This window comes from Spodoptera frugiperda, chromosome 30 (genome assembly GCF_023101765.2).
Source record: "Spodoptera frugiperda isolate SF20-4 chromosome 30, AGI-APGP_CSIRO_Sfru_2.0, whole genome shotgun sequence".
Classification (NCBI taxonomy): domain Eukaryota; kingdom Metazoa; phylum Arthropoda; class Insecta; order Lepidoptera; family Noctuidae; genus Spodoptera; species Spodoptera frugiperda.
The window spans coordinates 4,910,982-4,934,356 of NC_064241.1; the positions used below are offsets into that span (position 1 = coordinate 4,910,982).

Below are 23,375 nucleotides of genomic sequence, written 5' to 3' on the forward strand. Positions count from 1 at the left end.
GAAAATCGTCTTATTATTTCTCCCTTGGGCGAGGAGAGAAGGAGTATCAGACTCTTACCGAGCAGGAGCCCCGGTAAACCTGCTAGGTAGTTCGTAGCTCCAGATTAGGCACTAGCCCTACTGGACCCCATTTGGTCGTGGTCTGCTCTTTGAGGCGCGTGCGGATCGCCGTACGCACGAGTCTGGTTCTGGTCGCGCGGGGAGCTACCCTTGCTTGCCGTAATATCTATTGTATTACAAGAGTGTACCACAAAAATAATTTTCGAAATGTGTAACCTGACTTAAAGATTTAACCAACCAATCCTACTTCCCACATGCAAGAAGTTTTCAATGCTTCGCTTTCAAGCGCACGAAATCCGAGCAGTTAATGCGTCTACATAGAGAAGTTCGTGATAAACTGTATAAGTGTGGTAATTCTGTTGAATTCTAAATTGGGACGAATTGTCTCGACTGGAAATCCCACAGTGGCCCAACTTTTTCCTTTGTTGCCACAATCGTGGAAGTTGCGGCCTGAATGAGGACCCACTTATGTTAATTTTGACGGGGATTTCAGTAATTTGGGCTGGGGTTATATTGTCATTATTGTTTGATGGTGAATTGTTTATGAATATCGTTTGTTTTTATCTTTTTGATCTGTGTTTAGATCAAGAAGTGTATAAAGCACCTACTGGTTAAAATAAAAATAAAATATTAGTAGAAAACCTACAATTATCTGATGCATGATAATAGATTAAGGCAAATAGTGGAAGATCGAGTTCGGAGGAATGCGTATATCCAGCGGTAAGTGGAATTGGACTGATGTTAATATGTAATATGTTCGCTAAAATTATACATGACACTTGCTTGCTTAGAAAACAATGTTTGTTTTATGAATACAAAGAACTTGTCTGCCCACATCTTCGGGGAATAAAATTAAGAGTTTTCAACAATCCTGGAATGACTTTCAAAGTTTTCAAAAACAATAAAATTCTGTCAACAAAACGAAGTACCAAGAACTTAATAACACATCTAAATATCAAACTGTAAAAGTAAACAGTCAGAAATGGAGGAACATTTCGCCCACTATAAAGCCAAATTTGTAGATTTCTATTAACTATAGACAACAGCATAACAAATTAAGTTTGAGTTAGCTATGCATAAGCACGAATAGGCCGGCTCAACCGGAGTGATACCACGGCCTTACAGAAAACTGACGTGAAACAACGCTTGCGTTTTTTTTCGTTGGGTAAGTGAAGTTACCGGAGGCCCAATTACCCCTTCGGGCCGCTCTTGTAACGCCTCTGATGTTTCGGGTGTCCATGGGCGGCGGTGATTGCTTGCCATCAGGTGATCCGTCTGCTCGTTTATAACATAAGAAAACCTACTCCTGTAAGAAAATCTGTAAATTGTTTTCATTGTATTTTCGACTGTATAACAAAAACATTAAAGTAAAAAATCTTATAAAGAAATCTAAGTAGACATTACTTGTATAGAAATATCTCTCTAATAATTAATTAAATTATATCTGTTTCAGTTCAGGTTATCAAAGGGCTCACAACCTGTCACTTTCATTGTCCTCAAAGAACCCTTCCCTGTTAAATAATACAACCCTCAGTTAAAGTACATTGGCCTAAGGGAAATTAGAATGTAGACAAGAAAAATAAATTAGTCTACGGTAGGGGTTTAATGTACTGATTGTAGACTTTAATATCCGGGTTGAGTAAAGTATAATATAGGTAATAAATCTGCTGATCGATTCGATCACGGTAGCCAGTCTATCTAACTGATATTATAGTGCACAAGCAATTGCCGATGGGACAGCCGATCGACTCAACCAGAGAGAGGTTAGACCCAGGACCAACGGTTTCCTGACTCCGGGCTAATAATGGAACACTCAGAGAATGGTACAAAAATCCTTAAAGATTTAAAGTTTTATCAATCTCTCTTCATAATTCCGGACATCTCTTTACCTCCACTTGAACAAAAAATAACAAGGCAAGTCTGTAGTAGTGAAAATGATAAAAAAGTATTAAAATACTTAAAGTGTTTTTGTGACAATTTCAACTGGTCCAGTGTTTTTAACGACAAACAAAACGAGATGATGCCGAGTTTGGAACTTGGAGTATCGTTTGTCGAACGTTGAACTGCGCTATACCGTGCTTGTGGGTTAGGGTGCAATGTAAGCAATGAAGCGAGTTGAGAGTTAAGAGTAGAATGAACAGCAAGAGATATTTTCGCTACTTCATTATCAATCACATATACTATCAATACAACCTTCCCAATCCCCGATTCCCCAACAACCCTTAAATTCCTAATCCCCAAAAAGCCGATAACGCACTTGTAACGCCTCTGGTGTTTCAAGAGTCCATAGGCTAGGATGCTTGCCATCGGGTGATCGGTCTGCTCGTTTACCGGTTTAATCCATAAAAAAAACTCCAAATGAAACTCACAGTATAGACGTTTATGGTCTTTTAATATCGCAAAGGATCCTTAAAAATATCGATAAGACTTGTGCACAAGAAAATTTCCATCTGGAATAAGAATAAGAATTCATGTAACATCTTTATTTCATCATCATTATAACAGCCAAAAAACGTCCACGCTGCACATACACATATGGATGTCGCTAATGACACACGAATTTCACATCGGCCGTTTGGATAAGACCAACATTAAACAACGTAATATTTCAATACATTCAAACCGATTTCTCTTCTAACTTTGGGCCACAAACGCAGCAGTATCTATGTTCTTGTCTCAGTACAGTTTCATAACTAGAACCCGAGGATACCCCGCTGACAAGCTCCGCTCCACGCCATTATTTTATAGCACTTTTTCACAAACTTCTCAATGCCCAAGCCATGTCCACGCTTACAATGTCCGTCGCCTCTATTTTTACGAAATAATATAAAGTTGAATTAGTTATTCTGTTGGGTTTGTTTCAAATATATTTAGCACCATATCTCTAGTTTGAATTAGAATATTTTGGGATTACAACTTTAGGAACTTTTGTAGTATAAAAGTTTTACGATTAACAAGTCGTGAGGTATGTAAAAGTCGTAGCAATTGGCGGTCCATTGTCTCTACCTACCCCCATGGGAGACAGGCGTGAAGTTATGTATGAATGTATGATACCTAACCTTAGGGTTTGCAATGACTAAACTGATGAGGTGATCAGTTACAATAGGAAATAGTCCACTGATTACAATAAAATGGACAGAGTTATCGAACAAATTCCAATACGGCATCCAATCAACTCAAAAGAACTCAACAAAAAGCAACACAAAGTCTACAAACAGATCTCATCGATTCGTACGTGAAAAACGCTGACCAGATTGGGTCTGTACATACACGTTTATTACACGGCTTCGACACAACACATCAAACTGATGCAAAACCAAACAGACTGTCGTGACCTGAATACGTCTTTTGACAAACAATGTAATTTACACAGCTCGCTACCACAATGCCTTGATTCAAGGCGCTTACACGCGCGTGTCCAGTCCGAATTCTAAATCAGTTACAGTCTACTTTGTGTAATGTAGATAAGCGACTGATATAAATCATCAGCCATTTTGTGGTCGGAATCGGGCTACGACGATCTAAATAGCCTGATATAGTTTAAAGTTGAACCAGTTTTTGAAAGACGAATAAGATGAGCCCAAACCGCCTGACAAGGTTAAGGAATACAGCAAACTTCTGTTATAAGAGGGTGATTCGTTCTACGGTGGGCATCTTTCTAGCTAACTGACATATTCTTAAACATCATTTAAATAATATTCAGCTATAAATAAAATTAAGGTCATATTTTTAAACTTACAAATCCTGTGAAACCTAATGCATACACTCGCAATAACTAAATGAATCCGTACATTTATTTGCAACTGTATCCCTTTCGCAATTAAGCTCACAATTAAATTTCACGTGAAATTGAGATTTTAGAGTTTATTAGTGTTGTGTTTGTTTGGACGATGGTATACGGGATCGGAATAAAGCTTGTGAAGCGTATACTTAATCAAATTTATGGTGGACCAGTTCATGTTATTGAAGAGTAGGGGGATTGAGGAATTTTGCTTTGGTTTCCAAATTAAACCTTGCAAAGGCATTCCTATGTATGTATTGGCTTGGCTGATAGACTAATTAGATATTTCGAGGATTCCCACGTGCAATTCACTGAATTAATTTGGTCTGTTTTCTAAATAACTGAACCAAACCATTGCAGCAGTCTGTCGATTTCCTATTCATTCATGTTATTGTACGTTGATTTCACAGTACTCAAATTTTTCAATAATATTTTTTTATTCAAAACGTATTTGTTCATTAATTTAACTTAGTCATCATTATTTTCTTTGTAATTTGAATTACATTTCGAAAGTCTAATCATTAAATTTAATACATACGTAACACATAAATCTTTATCAATTTCACGAGAAGAAACTTTTATAATAGGCCATCGATAAATGTTGAATTTAACTCGAATAAATTGAAATATATTCTCATTAAAACTGTACGAAAATCGAGATCATTAAAGTTGATATTAAAAAAGTTTTTGGCCCAATCGAAAGTTCTTAAGGAGTAATTTTATCTCTGGAATGTTCCCGAACAATTTTTATCCTGTGAACTTTTTATGTTCCTATTTATCTTTTTTCTTTTTTTATGCACAATGGACAATATAGGATGTTTAAATCAGTTATATTGTAGTCTGGGTGTGATGGAAAAATGCAAAACGTATCTTTGATCTAGACTATTTTTGATTGAACATTGTGCGTATTTTTACACTCATTTGTGAATTTCCTAAATACATGGATGCTATATCTCAGAAACCGTAAGTAACTAACACTAATCTAACATTACTTCAAGGTTAAGCAAAAAATTGTATCTTTCAAAAAGTATCAATACTAAATAAACTATTATCGACAACGTTTATTTCACATAGGTACCAGGATAGCACACACTTAAAGAGATTCCAAGCAACTTGCATTAATATAAGGCCTATTTTTACAACACTCACACCTCACTAGCTTTCCGCGACTTTGAAATACCAAGTTAATTCAAATTCCGTTTGGAATTCCACTCACTTCACAAGGAAAAAGCGAGGGTCGGCCAAGTTCGCGACCCGATTCTGGTACCCATAAGGACTGCATTTAAACTAGTTATAAGTAACTGGCTGTTTTCCAACAAACATGCAGTTGGAATACGTTCAGTAATGTGTTATTTTTTCATTTCAATGTTCTGAGACATTTTAATAATGATACATTACATCCAACCATATTTCCCGGGGATATAAAACGTTTGGAGCTGGGAACGGTTCGTTTATTTCGTGCATTTTTTATTCTAGACTGGTTTTGTGTTTTGATATTCTGTTATTGTTTGTGGGTTAGAGATTTTTTCTCTTCTATAAAATAATCGTAATACTTATAAAAACGTTACAATGGGGGTTGTCCCCTATTTATTTTAAAGTGACATAAAATGTAAAAATGAACAGCAAGGAACCCTGAACGTCCTTGACCCCAAAAAAAAAACAAAACACATCCACATTCTAAAATCAAACACGTTCTTTGTTCAAATCGGTGTTTACTCCATAAAAGTAGAATGTTATTGCCGTATCTATGAAATCGTACGCCGGACAATGTTACCATTTAATGGTCTTGTAACGACCACTTTTATGTCAGTCGTATTCGTAGGAAAATAATAGTTGTGTAAGGAAAATAAATAGATGGGCACAGAATTAACAAAGGAAGAGCCATAATATTTAACTGCTATGCTCGTAATAAGTAATTTTAGTGGTACAAGATTATGTGGGGCGTGTACGAGGATATTTCCTGGTATACAAAGTTGTATAATGTGTAAGGGAAAGAGACGTGTAATTAAAATGTTGCCATGGTGACCGGTTATAAAGGTAGAAATGTGAGTTTGCATTCGAAAATCGAAAACAACTTTTTTTTAAATGACAAGGAGAAACAGTATTAGATTCTCTTTTAGATTTTCATAGGTATTAACGTAAGTAGATCACAAACTACATTTTGGACTATCAAATCACCATATTGCATCAATCAATAAAACGTAGTTTTGACTTAATCCCGTCGGTGTTCCAGCGTGCTTCGAGATTTTATTTGTCAGAAAAGTTTGTGAATTTAAAATATATAGCTCAATGTAGAGAAACCATTTTGCTGGGGAAATGTGTGTCCGATAAGCTAAGTGGCAGTAATCTGTTATCCTTTCGTTGCATTTCTGGAAGTTTTAAACATAAATTTTATTTTGAAACATTCTAGATTTTACGTTCTTGTTTTATGCACTTTGACAATGTAGAGATAGTGTGATTTGCAAAAAGTTTATTAATAAAATCGGTTTTAAACAGGTTACTAGAACTATTTATTAGCAGCTTCATTTAAGGGTATTTGTTGTTAACGTACCCTGGTATTTGTGTAGTAATTAAGTGGTAGTTATTCATAGTTAATTATTGAATTCGACTATACGGTTGGCGCAGCTTGGCAACTGGCTGCCGTGCAATGTGTAGCGGGTTCGATTCCCGCACGGAGCAACTTTTTGTGTGATCAACAAATTGTTGTTTCAGGTCTAGGTGTTATGTGTATGTAAAATTGTATGTTTGTTTATAATGGCACCCACGACACAGAAGAAAATCCCAGAGTGGGACAACGTTTTTAAAGTGTATGACATAATTGCCTTTCATATGACAGGTATCCTAACACAGGAGTCCAAAAACAAATTTATGTAGGTACAAACGTTTACGTTGCTCTTATTAACGTATCTTCTATACCAAAGAGTGATTACCAGAACAAACGCTCACACGTATCGACGAATACAAATGAGTACCGACCACTCTCGTACCTCCTTTGATGTAACTCAAACGAACAGCACATTACGAAAGCCTAATTACCATGTGAACGTATGACAGTTGATTCAAGTTCCTATCTGTGTACTTTGCCAACCAATCGGGTTTCGAATATAGCTCGAGTTCGGGAATACGGTGCAACCAATTACCAAGTTTAAATTAAGAACTTTGACAAAGAATCAAATTATCGGTCGTAAATTGTCTTCGTTTTGATATAACGACAAAATGTTTTTTTTAAGTATAATAATTTAGCTTGACTTATTCTATCCAGCAAATAGGTTATATTTTTTATTCTTCAAAGTCAATGTGTGTTAAATATTCTCCGTGTGAAAAAGGCTTTTGGTCAGCAGTGGCCACTTATAGGTTGATGATGATGATGAATCTTTGAATGTAGATCAATATGAATCTATCGACGTAGGTGTGGAGCCAAATAGAGGCCGAACCTCTACAATAAGTGACGTTTTCTTATTAAAATGAGCTTATATTCATTTTTAATAAATAACATACCTCCATTGCACTACCACTTCGCCCCATGGCGACCCGACATCGCCTCAAACGAACAAATCCTGAAACAATAAAACATATTTCTTTAATATAAAATACTTTCTAATGACGTACTCATATTCCTTGTTCATATAAAAGTCTCATTGTAATAAACATTATACACTGTCTTTTCAATGATAAATACGGAGAATTTCGAAGTTCTATTTTCCTTACATACTCATATCAACAGCTCATAAGTCATTGACCTTTTACGAAATAAAACTGAAACGTTAATAATCCGAGTCAACGACCTAACAATTAAAAATGTTTAGGAACTTTGTTCACATTGCTACACATGAAGGTATACAAAACCAGTTTATCATGGTCTGGCTTTGTATCATCGTTTAGCACTTTCAACGGCCAATTTATGCTGGTTTTGTACAGCTTAAAATGTGTACATCGAATGCGGTGCGATGCGAGTTGCCAGTCACGCCCGCTGCACGCGATCTGATTTTGAACAGATCCAACTCAGATATGAAACTATAGCCACTACACCTACTCAAAATTATAGCCAGTTCAATTTTAAACTTTATTTTAAACTTAGTCTTTAGTGCTTTCAATGTTTTAGCCTAAAAGTAGATATAAAGATAGTATATCGAAAATGGATCCAAAATGAAGACTTAGTTTGCTGAGATCGTTTTATTTTAGCCTGAAAGAGTGCCATGAGGAAATGGATTCAATAAATTAAATATCTACACGTATTCATCGATTCAATGTGCTTTTTAATCCATGGTAAAATTCACAAGACTATGTTTTGTCTACGGTACGTTCTAAAGTTATAAAAAGGAGCTTCAAAAGCTTTGAGCATCCAGTGGAAGCAGGTGGTGGCTTGTTGTTCTACGTGGACGATTAATGGGGACGACTTTGTTCAATAGTGGACGTGTTCCAGCTGATGATGATGATGACTATGAGCTTCAAAATTATACATTATCAACTGTTTCATCATTCATCATTTAAAGTACCTACTATTTGTATTATATAAACCAAATAGAGTAAAACGTACCGTTCAAACTGTACGCATGTTCAACTAAATAATAGGTTAATATCTAACGGTAAACAAACGGCGATCAAAATCAGTCATCCAACTAAATTCTTAGTCGATAATCGAATCAACAATGCGTCCAGTCAGTGATTATTAAATGAGATAATACAATCGAGTTGTCATCGGGAATTTGGCACAATATTATTGTGGTTGAAACTAGCAAGTAACATATTTATGAAAAACATAACTGTCTATGAATTATGTACTATGTGACGTGTAAGGAATGCAATTAAAATTTCTATTACCAAGCATTAAAGTGTGGGAGAGCCATACTTTGGCACGAATGGGCTGGCTCGACAAACTGGCTTGGACAACGAACGTGAAAAAGTAGGTGAGGTTACCGGAGGCCCAATTCCCCTTATCTTCGCAATCCCCAACTACCCTTAAATTCATTAAGTTCCTAGCCCTCAAAAGGTCGGCCACGCACTTGTAATGCCTCTTCTCACTTGTGTTTTGGGTGTCAGGATCGATCAGGGGATCAGTCTGCTCGTTTACCATAAAAAAAATAAGATTGAATTCCTAGATTTTACCATGGGCATAAAAGCTTAATCCAGAATGTAGCATAGGACTAAATCAATCAAAATAATAGTTCACCTACAGGTTGTTTGAAAATGTTTTCCACCGCAACAAATCAAACGAATCACTACAAAACCTAGAACCATTCGAAACATGAAATCCATCACCGAATAATCGATTACAATTCGATTGAAACATTCGCTTCCATCTTTACATCAGAGTTTATAACCGAAAAGCGTTTATTGTAATGGAAAAATGACAAACGAGCGACATTATTTGCGATCACACAAACAGATATGTAACAATTACTTTTCATTGTGTACATACGGACCAATGTATATGGACTTAACATTTTAACCGATACGTTTTTGTTTATTTATTGTTCGTACAATTCTGTATATTCAATCATACAAGAATAATTTTATTAACTGCATTAATTTTATGAGGGCCAGTGAGAGATAATTGTATTGAGTACGAAAATTTTAATCGTGTACAATTTGGTTTTTTTATGAGATAAGCCGGTAAACGAGCTAACGGATCACCTGATGGTAAGCAATCGGGCCATCTATAGACACCAGACACGTTACGAAAGTGTGTTACCGGTCTTTTTGGGGTGTTAGGAATTTGAAGGATTTCGATATTGGAGAGACCATTCTCTCTAATAATTACCTACGTAATTTGGCCTCTGGTAATCTTACACAACGAAACACAATGCAAGCGTTGTTTCACGTCGGTTTTTTGTGAAGCCGTGGTATCACTTCGGTAGAGACGACCCATTCGTGCCGAAGCATGGCCTTCTTGATTTGTAATAAACGTGATATAACCCAAATAGCTTACCTTTTTTTATATTTTACATTATTATCTTACATTTTACCTATTGATTACGAGCACAAGATCTTCAGAAGTGAACTCTTCAAAATTACTTTTTTAATGTCATATTTTGTAAGAACACGAAATTTTAAAAAAGAACAAAATATTCTGCATTTATTTTTATTCTAGTAATATTTAATTTGCTTCGTTTGCTATTAACTTTTTTAGCTGCCATTAGCAAGATTATTTTCCAGCGCAATTTTCGTATAATGTTCACAATTTCATTTGTTATTGAGTAAACTAAGAATATTTTTAAGTCTTATACGAAACATTTCACAGTACAGATATTTCTATTTTTCTTATTTCTCAGATTACTGTATAATTGGTAGTATAATTTTAGGTTCCTTGTTATTAAAGAAGGAACCTGAAATTATACTGGGTATTGGTGGCCTCCTATAAATTACAGTAGTTAGTTACACTTTGGAACGAGTACGTAGCTTCACAGACAGTCAGTATGACGGACAATTCAATTTGACTTTTCAAAGTGTTGACTTTGACTTCTATATCGAAATCCACTAAATAATACGTACAGTACATAAACTAAACAAGCTGTACACAAGCAACACAGACGTTCTACAATTACTATACAATACAAAAGATGCTTCATCACCATTTCACAATAAATCATCTTCTTCACCAACAGAACAGGCTTAATATAAACATCTAGAATTTATTATTAGTACTTGAAAGTCTTGCTAGGTCGTTAAATGATTAATAACACAACAACGGAGGGGTTTTGAGGGGGGAAAATCATCCAATGACTTCTGCCGTCTTGGGCGAGGCGGGAGAGAGTTCCTACCCTTGGTTTTTGAGCCGGAGTCCCGGTAACACACGTCGGTAGAAAGCTGAATAGTAGGAAGACTCCTACAGAATTTCCAGATTTATAAAAAATAAAGCATTAGATTTGTAATCACTTTATAAACATAGACCCAAACACGCTTGAACTTGTCACAAAAGTATTAAAACTAGTTTAACTTGAATCACAATACAAGAAACGCTTAAAAAATAATAAAACTCGGCTACGTATCGCGTGCGGACCCAAACAATACACAAATTGCGATCGACATGAAAGCTCTAACTATTGAGGAAAGTAAATCACTTCATATAAACCGTACAATGTTGTGGTTCCACAATGAGATCGTTTAATCAAAAAGGAATTTGGAAAAAATGACAAAATAATTCCGTTCCGTTTGCCCTTTCTCTCGATAATGTAATCGCCTTTGATTGAACAACAATGGAATTATCGAGTCATTCTTTTTAATTGCTTCGATTTTATTTCCTTTGCTTTTAGTATTCTATGGCTGGGTACTTATTAATGTTATGTTATAAGTGCATTCATTCTCGAATTGACACTGCCTCGTTAGTCTAGTGGTGGCAAGTGTGACTGCCTGATAAGGGGTCTCGGGTTCGGACATAGTATTACTGGACTTTTTCCAATGATCCAAAATTTCTCAGTAGTAGCACGGGGTCTGGAATCGTGCCCAGAATATGGCAATAGGCTCACCCCCTATTACATGGGACTTATAACACTTTTAATGGTGAAAAGTGGGTGCACATTGTACAGTGGAATTAAGTGTCGCAATTAACCTCTGCCTACCCCTTCGGGAATAAAATGTGTGACGATGCATATTGCATTTATTCGGAAACGTATCGCCTCTTTTCATCCTGCGGTTGTCGGAAGAGCAAACTGATAGACTAAAATACGACTAATGGACATTTAACAGAAACCGAACAGCCCTGATAAGGCAGGCCGGGGATTTTTACTGGCTACAGCTATAGGTACATAATATAAAGCAAATAAATGAACAGAGAAATGCAAATCCTGCATGTAGGTTAGGTCCATTACATTGTGAGGTTGTAATGCCTACTAAACTCTCCGAATGGGTGTCATTCAGGTCGCAATGTTCGTTCACAGGTTGGTACAAATGTGAAACTAGAGTTCACGCCAAATTCAGCAGAAGATCATTCGTTTTATTTACTTTGAGCTCGGTTCTTTGCAAACACCGTATCAAACATCTGTTTTATCTATCTGTATCTTACCTAAGCTTATTTATGATCGTTTTTCGACGATTACAACACAATGACAAGGAAATGCAAACAATGTATTTTCATTCGTAGTTTTTACACTTACTACAACATAGTTATAGTTAGTTACTTATCTATAGTTCACAACTCATTAAAATCGATTCAGCTTAAGAAACTTTCTCATTTATAATATCAGTTAGGGAGTTAGAAGAGCTTAACGAACACTACTATAGAAATAAGTAAACTACGTTTGAAAACTTGACTTTAAACCAGTAAATAAATCATATTTGTGTTGGGAGCCATATATAGTCGTACCTCTTCCTTTAAGGCCGTAAAAAGTAAGTTTCCACTAGCACATCTCAGCTTACCCTTTTAAAGACAAAACAGGTGTAATGTTATGTTATACTACAGTCCACATGTACAACAGTGAATTCAGTTATAAGATTACGAAGAACATTTCGAGGCGGTCTGCGGTTACATTTAGAGTCGCGTACCGCTTTTCATGGGTTTGTCGTAAAAGGGAACTCCTTTGTCAACGTTTACGACCACGGTCTAATCCCATGGTAATAATTACATAAATCCCATCTTCCGCATATAGAAACAATGTACCACTATGTAGATACAAGGGAATTAACGGGAATTCTCTTCAATTTTGTATTTTGTTTGTCGTTTCGATTCGCCTTTTGTTGATAACAGTTGCATTGTATGGAAGTTAAGCTACAATTCATGGTAATAGGTCATATGCCTCTATTACAGTAAATAGCCAATCTGAATGTCAGTGAGCAGTGATTTGTACTATTTTGTAACTACATAATATGAAATATACTGACATAAAATATGAAAAGGCTTTTGTTTTACTCATCTTGTATCAAAAACAATCTCTTTTACAATCAACGGCGTTGTTCGCAATATTTTAAGAAATAAAATCGTACTTTTTCCAATACGAACTGAGACAAGTTGTTCCTAATTGAGCACTATAAAGTCATTAGTTTTATATACCACTATACCTAGTCTAGAAGAAAAATCCTGTTACCTTGTTAAATTCCCGTGTGTGAGTAGGTACAACTGACAAATTGCTTGCGTAAACAATATTGACTGGTGACTTGCACATAGGTATGGTGCCTTGGTTACATGGTTACACTGGTAAACTAGGAACAAATTGCAATCCTTTGATATTTCCTTAACAGTATAGGGCTTTCCCCATTCTTTTGTTTTCAGATATATTTTATCGATTTTTATTTCTTAAGCTGTGTGGGAGAGCCATGCTTCGGCATGAATGGGCTGGCTTGAACAGAGTGAAACGGCCTCGCAGAAAACCTACGTGAAACAACGCTTGCGTTGTATTTCGTTGTGTGTTTGTGGTTATCGGAGGCCCAATTACTCCTCTTCCAAACACACGCAACGCACTTGTAACGCCTCTGGTGTTTTGGGTTTCCATGGGCGGGCGGCGATTGCATATAGATTGCATGTTTCGTATAAGTACCTACTTAACATAAGCTTATCGAATATTCGTCGACAACAAGACAATACTTGTACATCAAATTGCATCCATTGTTTAGCAATGTGACCTTATCGGTTAATCAGTTCACAATCGTATTAATTCAGTAGGTAATATTTCAATTAGGTCAATAGATAGTAAAGTTATATTCCAAAACACTTAATATTTACACTGAGGCTAAAATCAAACCATTCCATACTTTAAATCAAAGCTAAACTTCAGAATTTATTCCCCTCAACCTTTCGATAAACAGTATAAAAACGAAAAAAAAAAACATTGGTACTTGAATCGAAGCAAAAAATCACAATTTACTGGTAAATAATAAAAGTATACAAAGTAATCGTGGTAAAACGTTTTGTATGTAAATGTAAATCAATTGGACGGCTCATATGAACGACACGCTACCGACATTGAATGATCAGTTTAATATATTGTTCGGTGTAAATGAACTGTTTCGCTTTTCACGTCCCCTGGTACCTCGTAGCACTGCTGTTGGTAGTTTTTCCATTCATATCATGGATCAGTAATGTTCATTATGCTATTTTGAAACGTAATGACTTCTTTTTTGGGTTAATTTTGATTAATTGCAGCAGTGATTGTGAAGCATTGACTAGGTCTATCAATAAATCGAATTTATTTTAAATTTTAAATGTGTCTGCAGACATAGCAATAATCAGCAGTCTTAAAGAGGTATTTTATTTCAAAAAGTGCAAAGGTCACGTCGTCAGTAAAAATATAATAAATAACATAATAAAAGTTTAGTCGGCAATTTTTCCTGAATTATTAATTCATTCGAGAACAGTCGTTTAATTAAACGTTCCCGACCCGTCGTTCTTTATATTGAATGAATTGTGTTTTCACTAAAATGGCTACACCTAATGATTTTGTTCACAGCTGCGCACGGCACTCTTAATTGACGTAATTGAAAAGTTAAAACCTCACGTTTTCCCGCTCACCTTTTTAAATATTTACTTTAGCACCCAATTAGTGTGTCGCTAGTAGATTTTCCTTTACAACTTAGGTTTGTTGCACACTGAACTCACTCAACGCAACTTGGACTTACTTGCACGGTAGAGTGAACTTTGCACACAAATAAAACAATACGAAACCCTTACAAAGACCGTATAAAGAAAAATCAGCTCGTTTTTAATATACCCATTTTTATACGCATATAGACGGTGCCAAAGACGCAAAATGGGCATGCAAATGACGAAAGTAACGCCGATAATAGCGTCAAAAGGCAAAAATATTTTCGTATGACGCGGCAGACGTAATTTGCATGCTTTTCCGTATTCTGTCGGTTTAAACCTATGCAAAACGAAGCACGCGTGTCGTGCGCCGTTCTATGCCGTATCACGGTACTTGTGTACCAGCCTTTAAATACCCCGTCCTTTCGCGTTTGCTTTTAACAGGGTCGACTTTGCGCTAACTTAACGGTAAAGCTAATTTCGTTTATTTTTCACTTAACCTGCAAATTAAGGTTTAAATATTCTAATTTATTATTTCGTTAGAAATGACCGTTGGCTGACAGAGGTTCGCTTCAGTACTTTATAAGGACAGGGAAACAAATTAAATTAGTTATGAAAGAGAACACAACAAAGATGTAGGCAGGTACAAAGATGAATGTAATTACGGGGACGCAATGTAGGTGGGAAATGAGAACGACATTCTGAGAATTGACGGTAACTTTGAAAAATTCTTGAAAGAACATTCATCAATCGTGGCATGACCTTTATGATATCCCCCATTAGGTTGAGAATAGAGTAATTTAAAGCGTGATATCAGGCATGTTCTAAAGGCTAGGTTCGCTAATGTCGATGAATAGTTGCGTGAGGAGTTTCATTATAACAGTATACGTGGAAATTCACTTCGTCGTCCGCACCCATTTTGGTGTATTAAGCACGCACTTTTGCTAAAGTGTTGGGCGTCGATCGCGTGTTCCACACAGTAAATGAAACTATGTTATTACATAAAGCTTTTATATTACTCTTTTTTATATCTTGAAACTAATTAACAAGACCTTGTTCATTAAGAAAAGAATAAGTGGTATTGTTTGACTAACGGAGTTCGTTTACGTAGAAATGATCGTGTTTTTTGTGCTTGTGTTGTGCATTTTGTTTAACCTGATTGCATAATTAATGCATCGTTTTAGCAATTCGACGTGAATTTTAATACATTAGCTTAATTACCGTTTGGTATTCTAATTTAGGACAAAAGGTACGTAAATTTGATTATATGGGCCTGTCTCTTTTCTGGCTATTGGTTGGTAGTTAGTTAGTTAAGAACTTGAACCAGTCTCTGGTGACAGTATTTATGAAAACGTGATGTTGAAAATTCTAGTCTATGTCTAGAATTGGATAATTTCCTTGTTTAAAAATAAATTATTTTCGATTTTTCAATACAACAAAACATTAAAAAATAACCAATTTTTCTATCAAACTTTTCGGACATCTGTTTGCTGTTTGACGAAAAAATATAATGACGTCATAAGTTGGTATAGAAATAAAGATAAAGATCATCTATTTCCATAAACATGTATTACATAATTATTAGAACTTATTACGGGATATTTACCATGTTTATTAGTTTTGTTTGTTTATTAGTATCAAAACTAATAAACATGGTAAATACCTAAGTTCTAAGTTCTAATAATAGTGTTAGTGACCATGTCAGTTTAAAAAAAAATGTATTACATATACAGAAATGCAAAATTTTATTGTTTAAATCAGTGTCCATTACATGTGATTTTACCCTTAGAGACGTACAAATATAATGAGAACCTCCTCTTTTTTAAATCGGTTAAATAAAACATACAATATCCAGTTACAGAATTGCACCGTAAACAATATTATTCCAGTTATGATGTATACAACGTCACTCCTTTTATTAAGCAGTAGGCAGAGATACACCTTACACCACGTACTAATCGCTTTACAGTGTACAGCCACTTGTATCACCATTTCTGTAAAATGGGCACAGATTCCAGACCCCGTGCATATTCAACTGAGAAATTCGTTCGAAAACCCGAAAATAGCCCAGTATTATCTTTGATACGAAATCGAACCCAACATTTCAGTTGACCGGTAGACGCACTTGCGATCACTCTATTTTCGAGGCAGTGATGTAATTTGAAACACAATTATAATAAGTACCGTATATTCTTTCTCGATACGGTAATGTGTACTGACCGTTCGTGTATTTACTTCTAGAGTAGTAATAGGGATGATGACGGGGTATGCAAATTAAAATCTATTTAGTCCGTCAATTAGGTTATGAAAAATATTTTTAGACACGTATCTTTTTTTTTTTATTCTGTCGTCTATTGATAAGGAACAGTTTAAACGTGATTGTTTATTGTACCTTTAGAGCCTGTTTACGAAAAACCTTAATGGTGAGTGAATGAACCCTTTAAGACAAAAATTTAACATTTTAATTTATTTAAAAGCACCCTCCTAATGGATGTTAGATCACTTATATATGTACATATACACCATCGTATCTGCTACTCACAAAGAATTTCAGACAAGCTTTACAACCTTTTTTATGGGCCTTCTCCGTCTTAAAGTGATTTCAATTAGCATATAAAATGTTCAGCTGCTACTGAAAGAATTTAAGGTTTTTAAAGTAGGCACCTATATATTCTACACAGTTATTTATGTTTGTTTTAGTTCTAAAAATTTTCAAACAATCAAACTAACTAACTTTTTTCATATTTCTAGGATTTTCAAATGAAGATGCTCTCTCTCTTTCTCTCTCTGGTCGTTCCTTCATGTCTAAGGATCATGATCAGCATCAAGGTTGCATCTGGAGTGGATGATCTGCTTCCAGCGGTTTCTGTTCAGCGCGTCTCTTACAACCGTGTAAAATTTTGAGGACGAGTCCTTCACCTGATCGCTCCATCTCGTCGGAGAACGTTTGAGCAATCTCTTGCCTTCGGTGTTCCCAACCACATTCAGATTTTCTAGGTGCTCACCGCCTCTGCGGACTACGTGGTCATACATAGTACTAAAGAATACGCTGCTGGCAAATGGTAGACAACCAAGTTTTTATACGTAGTTAGGCCAGGATCGATGCAAATGAAGACTAATATAAAAACATACAATTTTATTCTCATTTCAATAGATTGGTCAGCATCCTATTTAATAAAGGTATCAAACATTCCAAACAAAATCTCTACGCAATTTCGAGAGAAAAAAAATCAAATTACCATAAATTATGATAATTTTTCCGAGGTCGTTTTTAATTAAAATGTACAATGCCGCTTATTACAACAATACAAAATGAATAGGAAAAATAATTAACACAAACAAAGCTGAACAATCTCGAACCAAAAGAACTAACCACTATAATGTGGAACCATTACGGTCAACCAGTCGGTTTACGCTTAGACACAAATACATTTTCCTACATCAAACGAAACACAATTCTAAGACAAAGCTGTAAGGTATAAAATCCAAACACCTATATTTCATGTGCATAGCTATTTTGGTCGGTCTATACTGAGGGTGTGAAAGTTCATTCAGGCATAACAAAACCCCCTACTACTGGGGCCATTTAAACTTTTCGAAGCTATTTTCTTCGTGAAAAGAAAGTGAGAATTGGACGAGAAACACTCGTGTTCCTATTTATTTGAATTTCGAAGGTACTTCACTTTAAAAGTTCCAAGGAGGTTTGTATAAACTCCAATAGAATAAAACAGGTGTATTTGGAATTTTTCAACATCTTTTTTAAAGTCAACACGGAATTCTTGGAGTAGGAAACTTTTCAAACTTTGCAATAAAGTTTTCTGTTACGACTGGGCTATGCGAAAATATTTCTTTTAAGAAAAACTGAGCTCTCGTCTCGAGGCTTTTCGGTGTATGTTAAAGGGAAATTAAACTTGTTTAAAGTTACCTCGGTATTCTAATTTCGTATCAAATTGCTAAAATAAATTCGAAAAAAGTGTGACTGCATTATTTATGAAAATGTTGTTATTTGTTGATACTTTCGTTTTCTTCAAAGGATAGGTATGATTTTAACCGACTTCCCAAAAAGGAGGAGATTCTCAATTCGGCCAGTATGTATGTTTTTTATTTTGTTAAGTTGAATATGCACACGAAATAGGAGTCGTGCGGATTTGTACACAGGTAGGCATGACTTTATGAGTCAGACAGTGACACCGGTAACATATCCAAAAAAAATAATTCTTCCCAGCTGCAGGCAATGAGCATCAATGCACGTCAAACTGATTTCACGACAGCATAAAAACTCACTTCTATTAAAGAAAGTGCCTACTAGGAACTTCTTCCACTTACACTAGAAAACTAAGACAAATAGTAAGGGCCCAGGGCGTTATAGTCAACGAGTGGATATAATTGCGACCTTCCGATTGCGGCGTGGCCGTTTCACCGCCACACTTCCATAGAAAGGGACGTAGTAGACTTATTTATAGTACAAATAGCTTCACATCAAGCTATAAAAAACCAGTATAAGCTGACCGTTGAACGTGAGAAAGGTTCATACAAAGCGAGACCATGATAAATTGGTTTGTGTAGGTCGATGTGTAACCATGTATACTCGTACTGGAACTCAGGTGTTCACGCTCACTATTAGTAATTAACGCCCACAGAAACTCAATAGGTGTTTTGTTTTTGTCGTAGTAAATTAATGGTGTTAGGAGGATTCTATCGGGATATTTACTGGCATTCGTCTCTGCCCACGCTTCTATTTTTAAGGTACAGTGCCTGCCGAGAACTTCCTTACGATATAAGGTCATTCTGGTGTAAAGGTAACGACATCAGAAGACATTTTTTATAAATGTCTTGGACTTTACACATCTATAAAATTACACTGCGTAATTTTAGAAGCATATGCAACCAATGATTATTTGGGATTCACCTGGTACTTTCAAATTCTGAAATGATCAACCAGACTAAAGCTTGATTTTGATTGAGATTGATTGATTGAACATTACCTGTAATAATAAAAAGTAATAAACCTGCGTAGCTCAGTTTTGACATTAAATCAGAACTTAAAACTAAGATAAAACATTTCACAAGATATCATAAAAATGGTTTATAAACTAAACCAACGATAGCAAAAGTCAAGTAAAGTTGAACATAAATAGAGTAACTTAACGACTTATTTATAGTTTAGAAATGGCTCAGGTGTGTGGTTACCTAGTTATTAATAACTCCCAGTTATAGCCCCTCAGTAAACCGACCTACATTCCTGTAAATTCAAATAGAATACCTCTGTGGGTCTAAGCGAGGGTTAATTTCTAAGACAAATGTTAAGGCGTTAATATTTCATTATCTGATGAAAGCTAGTGTGAATATATTTATTTTTAAACATTCGTTTGTTTTAACAATGTTACTTTGGTTATTCGGCTTATTAATGTAACAGTTCCACGAGGTTATTTTTGTTTTTTATGGTGTAAGCCGGTAAACGAGCAGACAGATCACCTGATGGTAATCAATCGCCGCCGCTCATGGACACTTGAAACACCAGAGGTGGCCTTTTGGGGTTTAGGAATTACAGGGTTGTTGGGAGATCGGGGATTGGGAAGCGGGTAATCGAGCCTACGGTAATCTCACGCTCACACAACGAATTAAAGTTAATTTGCTTTTTCGGCATACGCACATAACAGTTCCACGAGGTGACTCGATTATTTTCAAACCACGCCGAGGGCCTTTAAATGACGCTGCGAGAGTCGCGCAGATTTCATTAGTTTGAATTTGAGATGTCTATTTATATTTTAAAAGCACATTGGTAAGTAATTCTAATAAAATTTTATAACGAGAATATACTAAATAAAGAAATTAGACCAAAATTTCGACTTACTGTGTGGGAAGAGATACCTATTAGTACAGTAGTTGTTTGTTGTTTACCTTATGTAATGAGTAAAACTTAATTAACTTATAACAAGAACGTATCTAGGAATCAAAATAACCTCAAGACTAATTGAAACCCCAGAGACACTCCACCGATTGCTGTTAATAAAATAGATCAATACAATTATTTTTAGCCAAACTAAAGTCCTTATTAGAAGTTGCGAGACCGACAAAGCAATCAAAAAGTTCATTAAATTAACTCGCCAATTTGTTTTAAATACTTTTTCTAATAACAAAAATACACATTGTGATAATTACAAAAAGATAAGGAAAGGTAAAATCACAATATTCGCGAACAGGCACGTAGGTTGAGTATTCAACTGAAAATTAATGTAACAAACAAACAAACGAATCGAGTTTTATCTGATTATCATTATTGAGAACGGAGCCAACGCAATTTTCGACGTATAATTTAGTTATACAACAGGGGGAAATGAGAAAACTACGTTTATGAAATCCAGTACCTAGGTAATTTCAGAATCTAGGTATTTTAGTATTCTAGCGTGTTATCTAAATGGCTTAAGAAAACCTCTCGAGTACTCTATTTGCATAGTTATTCGCTTGATAGAAAGTGGGTTTTTAAACGATTTATTTATGGCTCTTTAGTTTATCTCGATTTTACTTGGTTGTGTAGACAAAATGCTTATGGTAAAGGTCAATGACTTGCTTTGGAAATGAGTTTGTACTGAATGAATATTAAATAGAGATCGGTCTGCTAGATAATTATGTATTAAACACATAAACAGAAGCTGTTTAGTTTTTTTAATATAAAATGTGTATTTTCACTTATAAATAATTATTTTTCGTTGAAAGCCATCTGTTTATTTATTTTTAGAAGATATAATCATTATTAATTTAGATTATTTTTATTTCGTTTTGTTTGAAAAAACACATCAACAAATAATTTCGTAGTTTTATTTTTGAGTAAAATATTTGCACGTTATAAATTTAAAGTACTTGTATTAAAATCTGTTGAAATCTGAGCTTTATATTATTGTAATAAGCTCTGAAATATGATTGCATTATTTATAATGCTGTCAAGAATTCTGTCTGCCATCACCTTTGATGTGCCTAATGATGTAATCTTTTTCGTTTGCATATCAAATGCCTGCACTTAGTAGCTAACACGAGAAAATTTGTTTAAAATCAAATTACCAAGCTTTTTGCTTTTTACGTACCAAATGTTTTATCATGATCAAAACAAATCAAATTGTTTATTCGTGACATACTTATAATGTCTAATAGAAACATGCTGAAATATGCTTACAAAACAATTATGTTTCATTATTTAATACAAGCAGTCCTATGTCGGCATGGCGCTGAACACCAAACAAAACCAATCTCCTTTATAAATATTACAAAAATCGAGACAGACAACTCATTTATTTCCTTCACACCTTATCTTTCTACTTAACACAAGAAAACTGTGAAATAAAACGTAATATTTTCACCAAAACTCATCCCTAAGAAGAGACAAGCTAATCTGAGCTATAACTATAACTAATTACGGTACATAATTGAATCACTCAACCCAACTAATGACATGAAACCTAAGCTTAGCAACTAAATACGGCTAACGACTATAATCTATATTGAACATGCAATAAACATGTGCTATAAACGAGCAATTAGCTGTCCAATATATAGGAGATTAACAGAATACACCCCTGTTGATGGCCCGATTGAATTTTCACGCAGAAAACATAGTCGTTTAATACAATGTATGTTGGATGAAACAAAATCCATAACAAGCGATTCTTATCGGATTGCAAATTGAAAGAGGAATGCAAACATGATAATAGCATGCGTTTTATTAATTGAAATAAGAGATAGACGAGTACCTACTTTACTTGTTATATTCTTAATTGTAAGGGGTATGAGCAAGATCCAATACTGCTACAATTTTTTTTTTCATTGCACCTACTATTAGTATTTTATGAGGCTAATGCTATCAACACTAGTAAACTAGAAGTTAAAAGTAAAATCAATGTATGAGACTGTTTATGGTGGGAATATCCTCCAATGACTTCTCAAGCCTTGAGCGTAGCGAGAGGGAGTTTCAGACTCTTACTAAAAATCACCCCGTTCCTACTCCTGCTTTTCGAGCCGGAGACCCGGTAAGCCCGCTAGGTAGTCCGCAGCTTCGGCAATGTATGAGATAAAATTGATATTATTGACTTTCGACAAAAATATTACATTGCAAATTTTCATAAATCAAACGTCACTCAATTTTAAGACGCACTCAAGAATATTTCTGTCACTTCAAACTCCATAAAAAATTACAGAGATAGCGCGATATGTAAATAAAACTTAAAATAGAGCAGTATAGTACCTGTAAGTACACTTAAGCAGCATCACAATCACATTGCAACGACAAGCGAAAAACAAAACAAATTCAATTACAACGATTTTTATCGGCAACCAAATTGAAGTGGAAGTATGTAGAGTTATTTTATTCGAAAATTTTAAAGCATCGCGGCCATGTTGTAAATTGGAAACAATAGTGGTGCTGGATGGACAGCGACTGAACGTCAATATATCAAGTGCTTGACATTTCACTTAGTTAGCATTTTCATTACTCCATGGCACTGTGTCAACGGAATAAATTGACTGGAAAGAACTAGGCTTGTTTGTTAGGTCGACTTTTTTCGGAGAAATAATCGACAGAAAAGAGTTTGTTTCTTTGTTTGAACGCGCTAATGTCCGTAACTACTGGTCCGATTTGAATAATTATTTTTGTGCTAGATAGTGCATTTTTCGAGGAAGGCTATAGGCTATATAAGATCATGCTACGATCAATAGAAGCCGAGTAGAGTTTATTAAATCACGCTAAAGTAGCTAGTGTATAATATAACATTTTGTTAAAGTTTATTTTTTGATATCGGTTGAGCGCACTACTTTATTTACAAAATAAAAATCTGATTTTTTATTATGGTATAAGCCGGTAAACGAGCAGACAAATCATCTGATGGTAACCAATCGCCCCCACCGAGGGACACCCGGAACCAGAATTCAAGTGCATTGCCAGTGTTTTGGGGGTTAGAAATTTAAGTGTTTTTGGATAAAAGGGATTGGGAAGATATTCTCTGAAGGGAAATGTTTTTTTTTTCTATATGGCCAAAACTATTGTGTAACTCAGCACAGTCACTGAAAGTTTTCATTCTTAAGAAGCCTTAT

At 35.2% G+C, this 23,375-nt stretch overlaps 1 protein-coding gene across 1 annotated transcript in view; it reads right to left on the reverse strand.

Moving 5' to 3' along the window:
• LOC118269840 (suppressor of lurcher protein 1) overlaps positions 1-23,375 on the reverse strand; it is a 436,792-nt gene that overhangs the window by 370,610 nt on the left and 42,807 nt on the right. The window contains exon 2 of the mRNA XM_050706782.1: positions 7,340-7,398. Coding sequence (XP_050562739.1) covers positions 7,340-7,366 — 27 coding nt within the window. The 5' untranslated portion in view covers positions 7,367-7,398. The remainder of the gene's footprint in view (positions 1-7,339; positions 7,399-23,375) is intronic.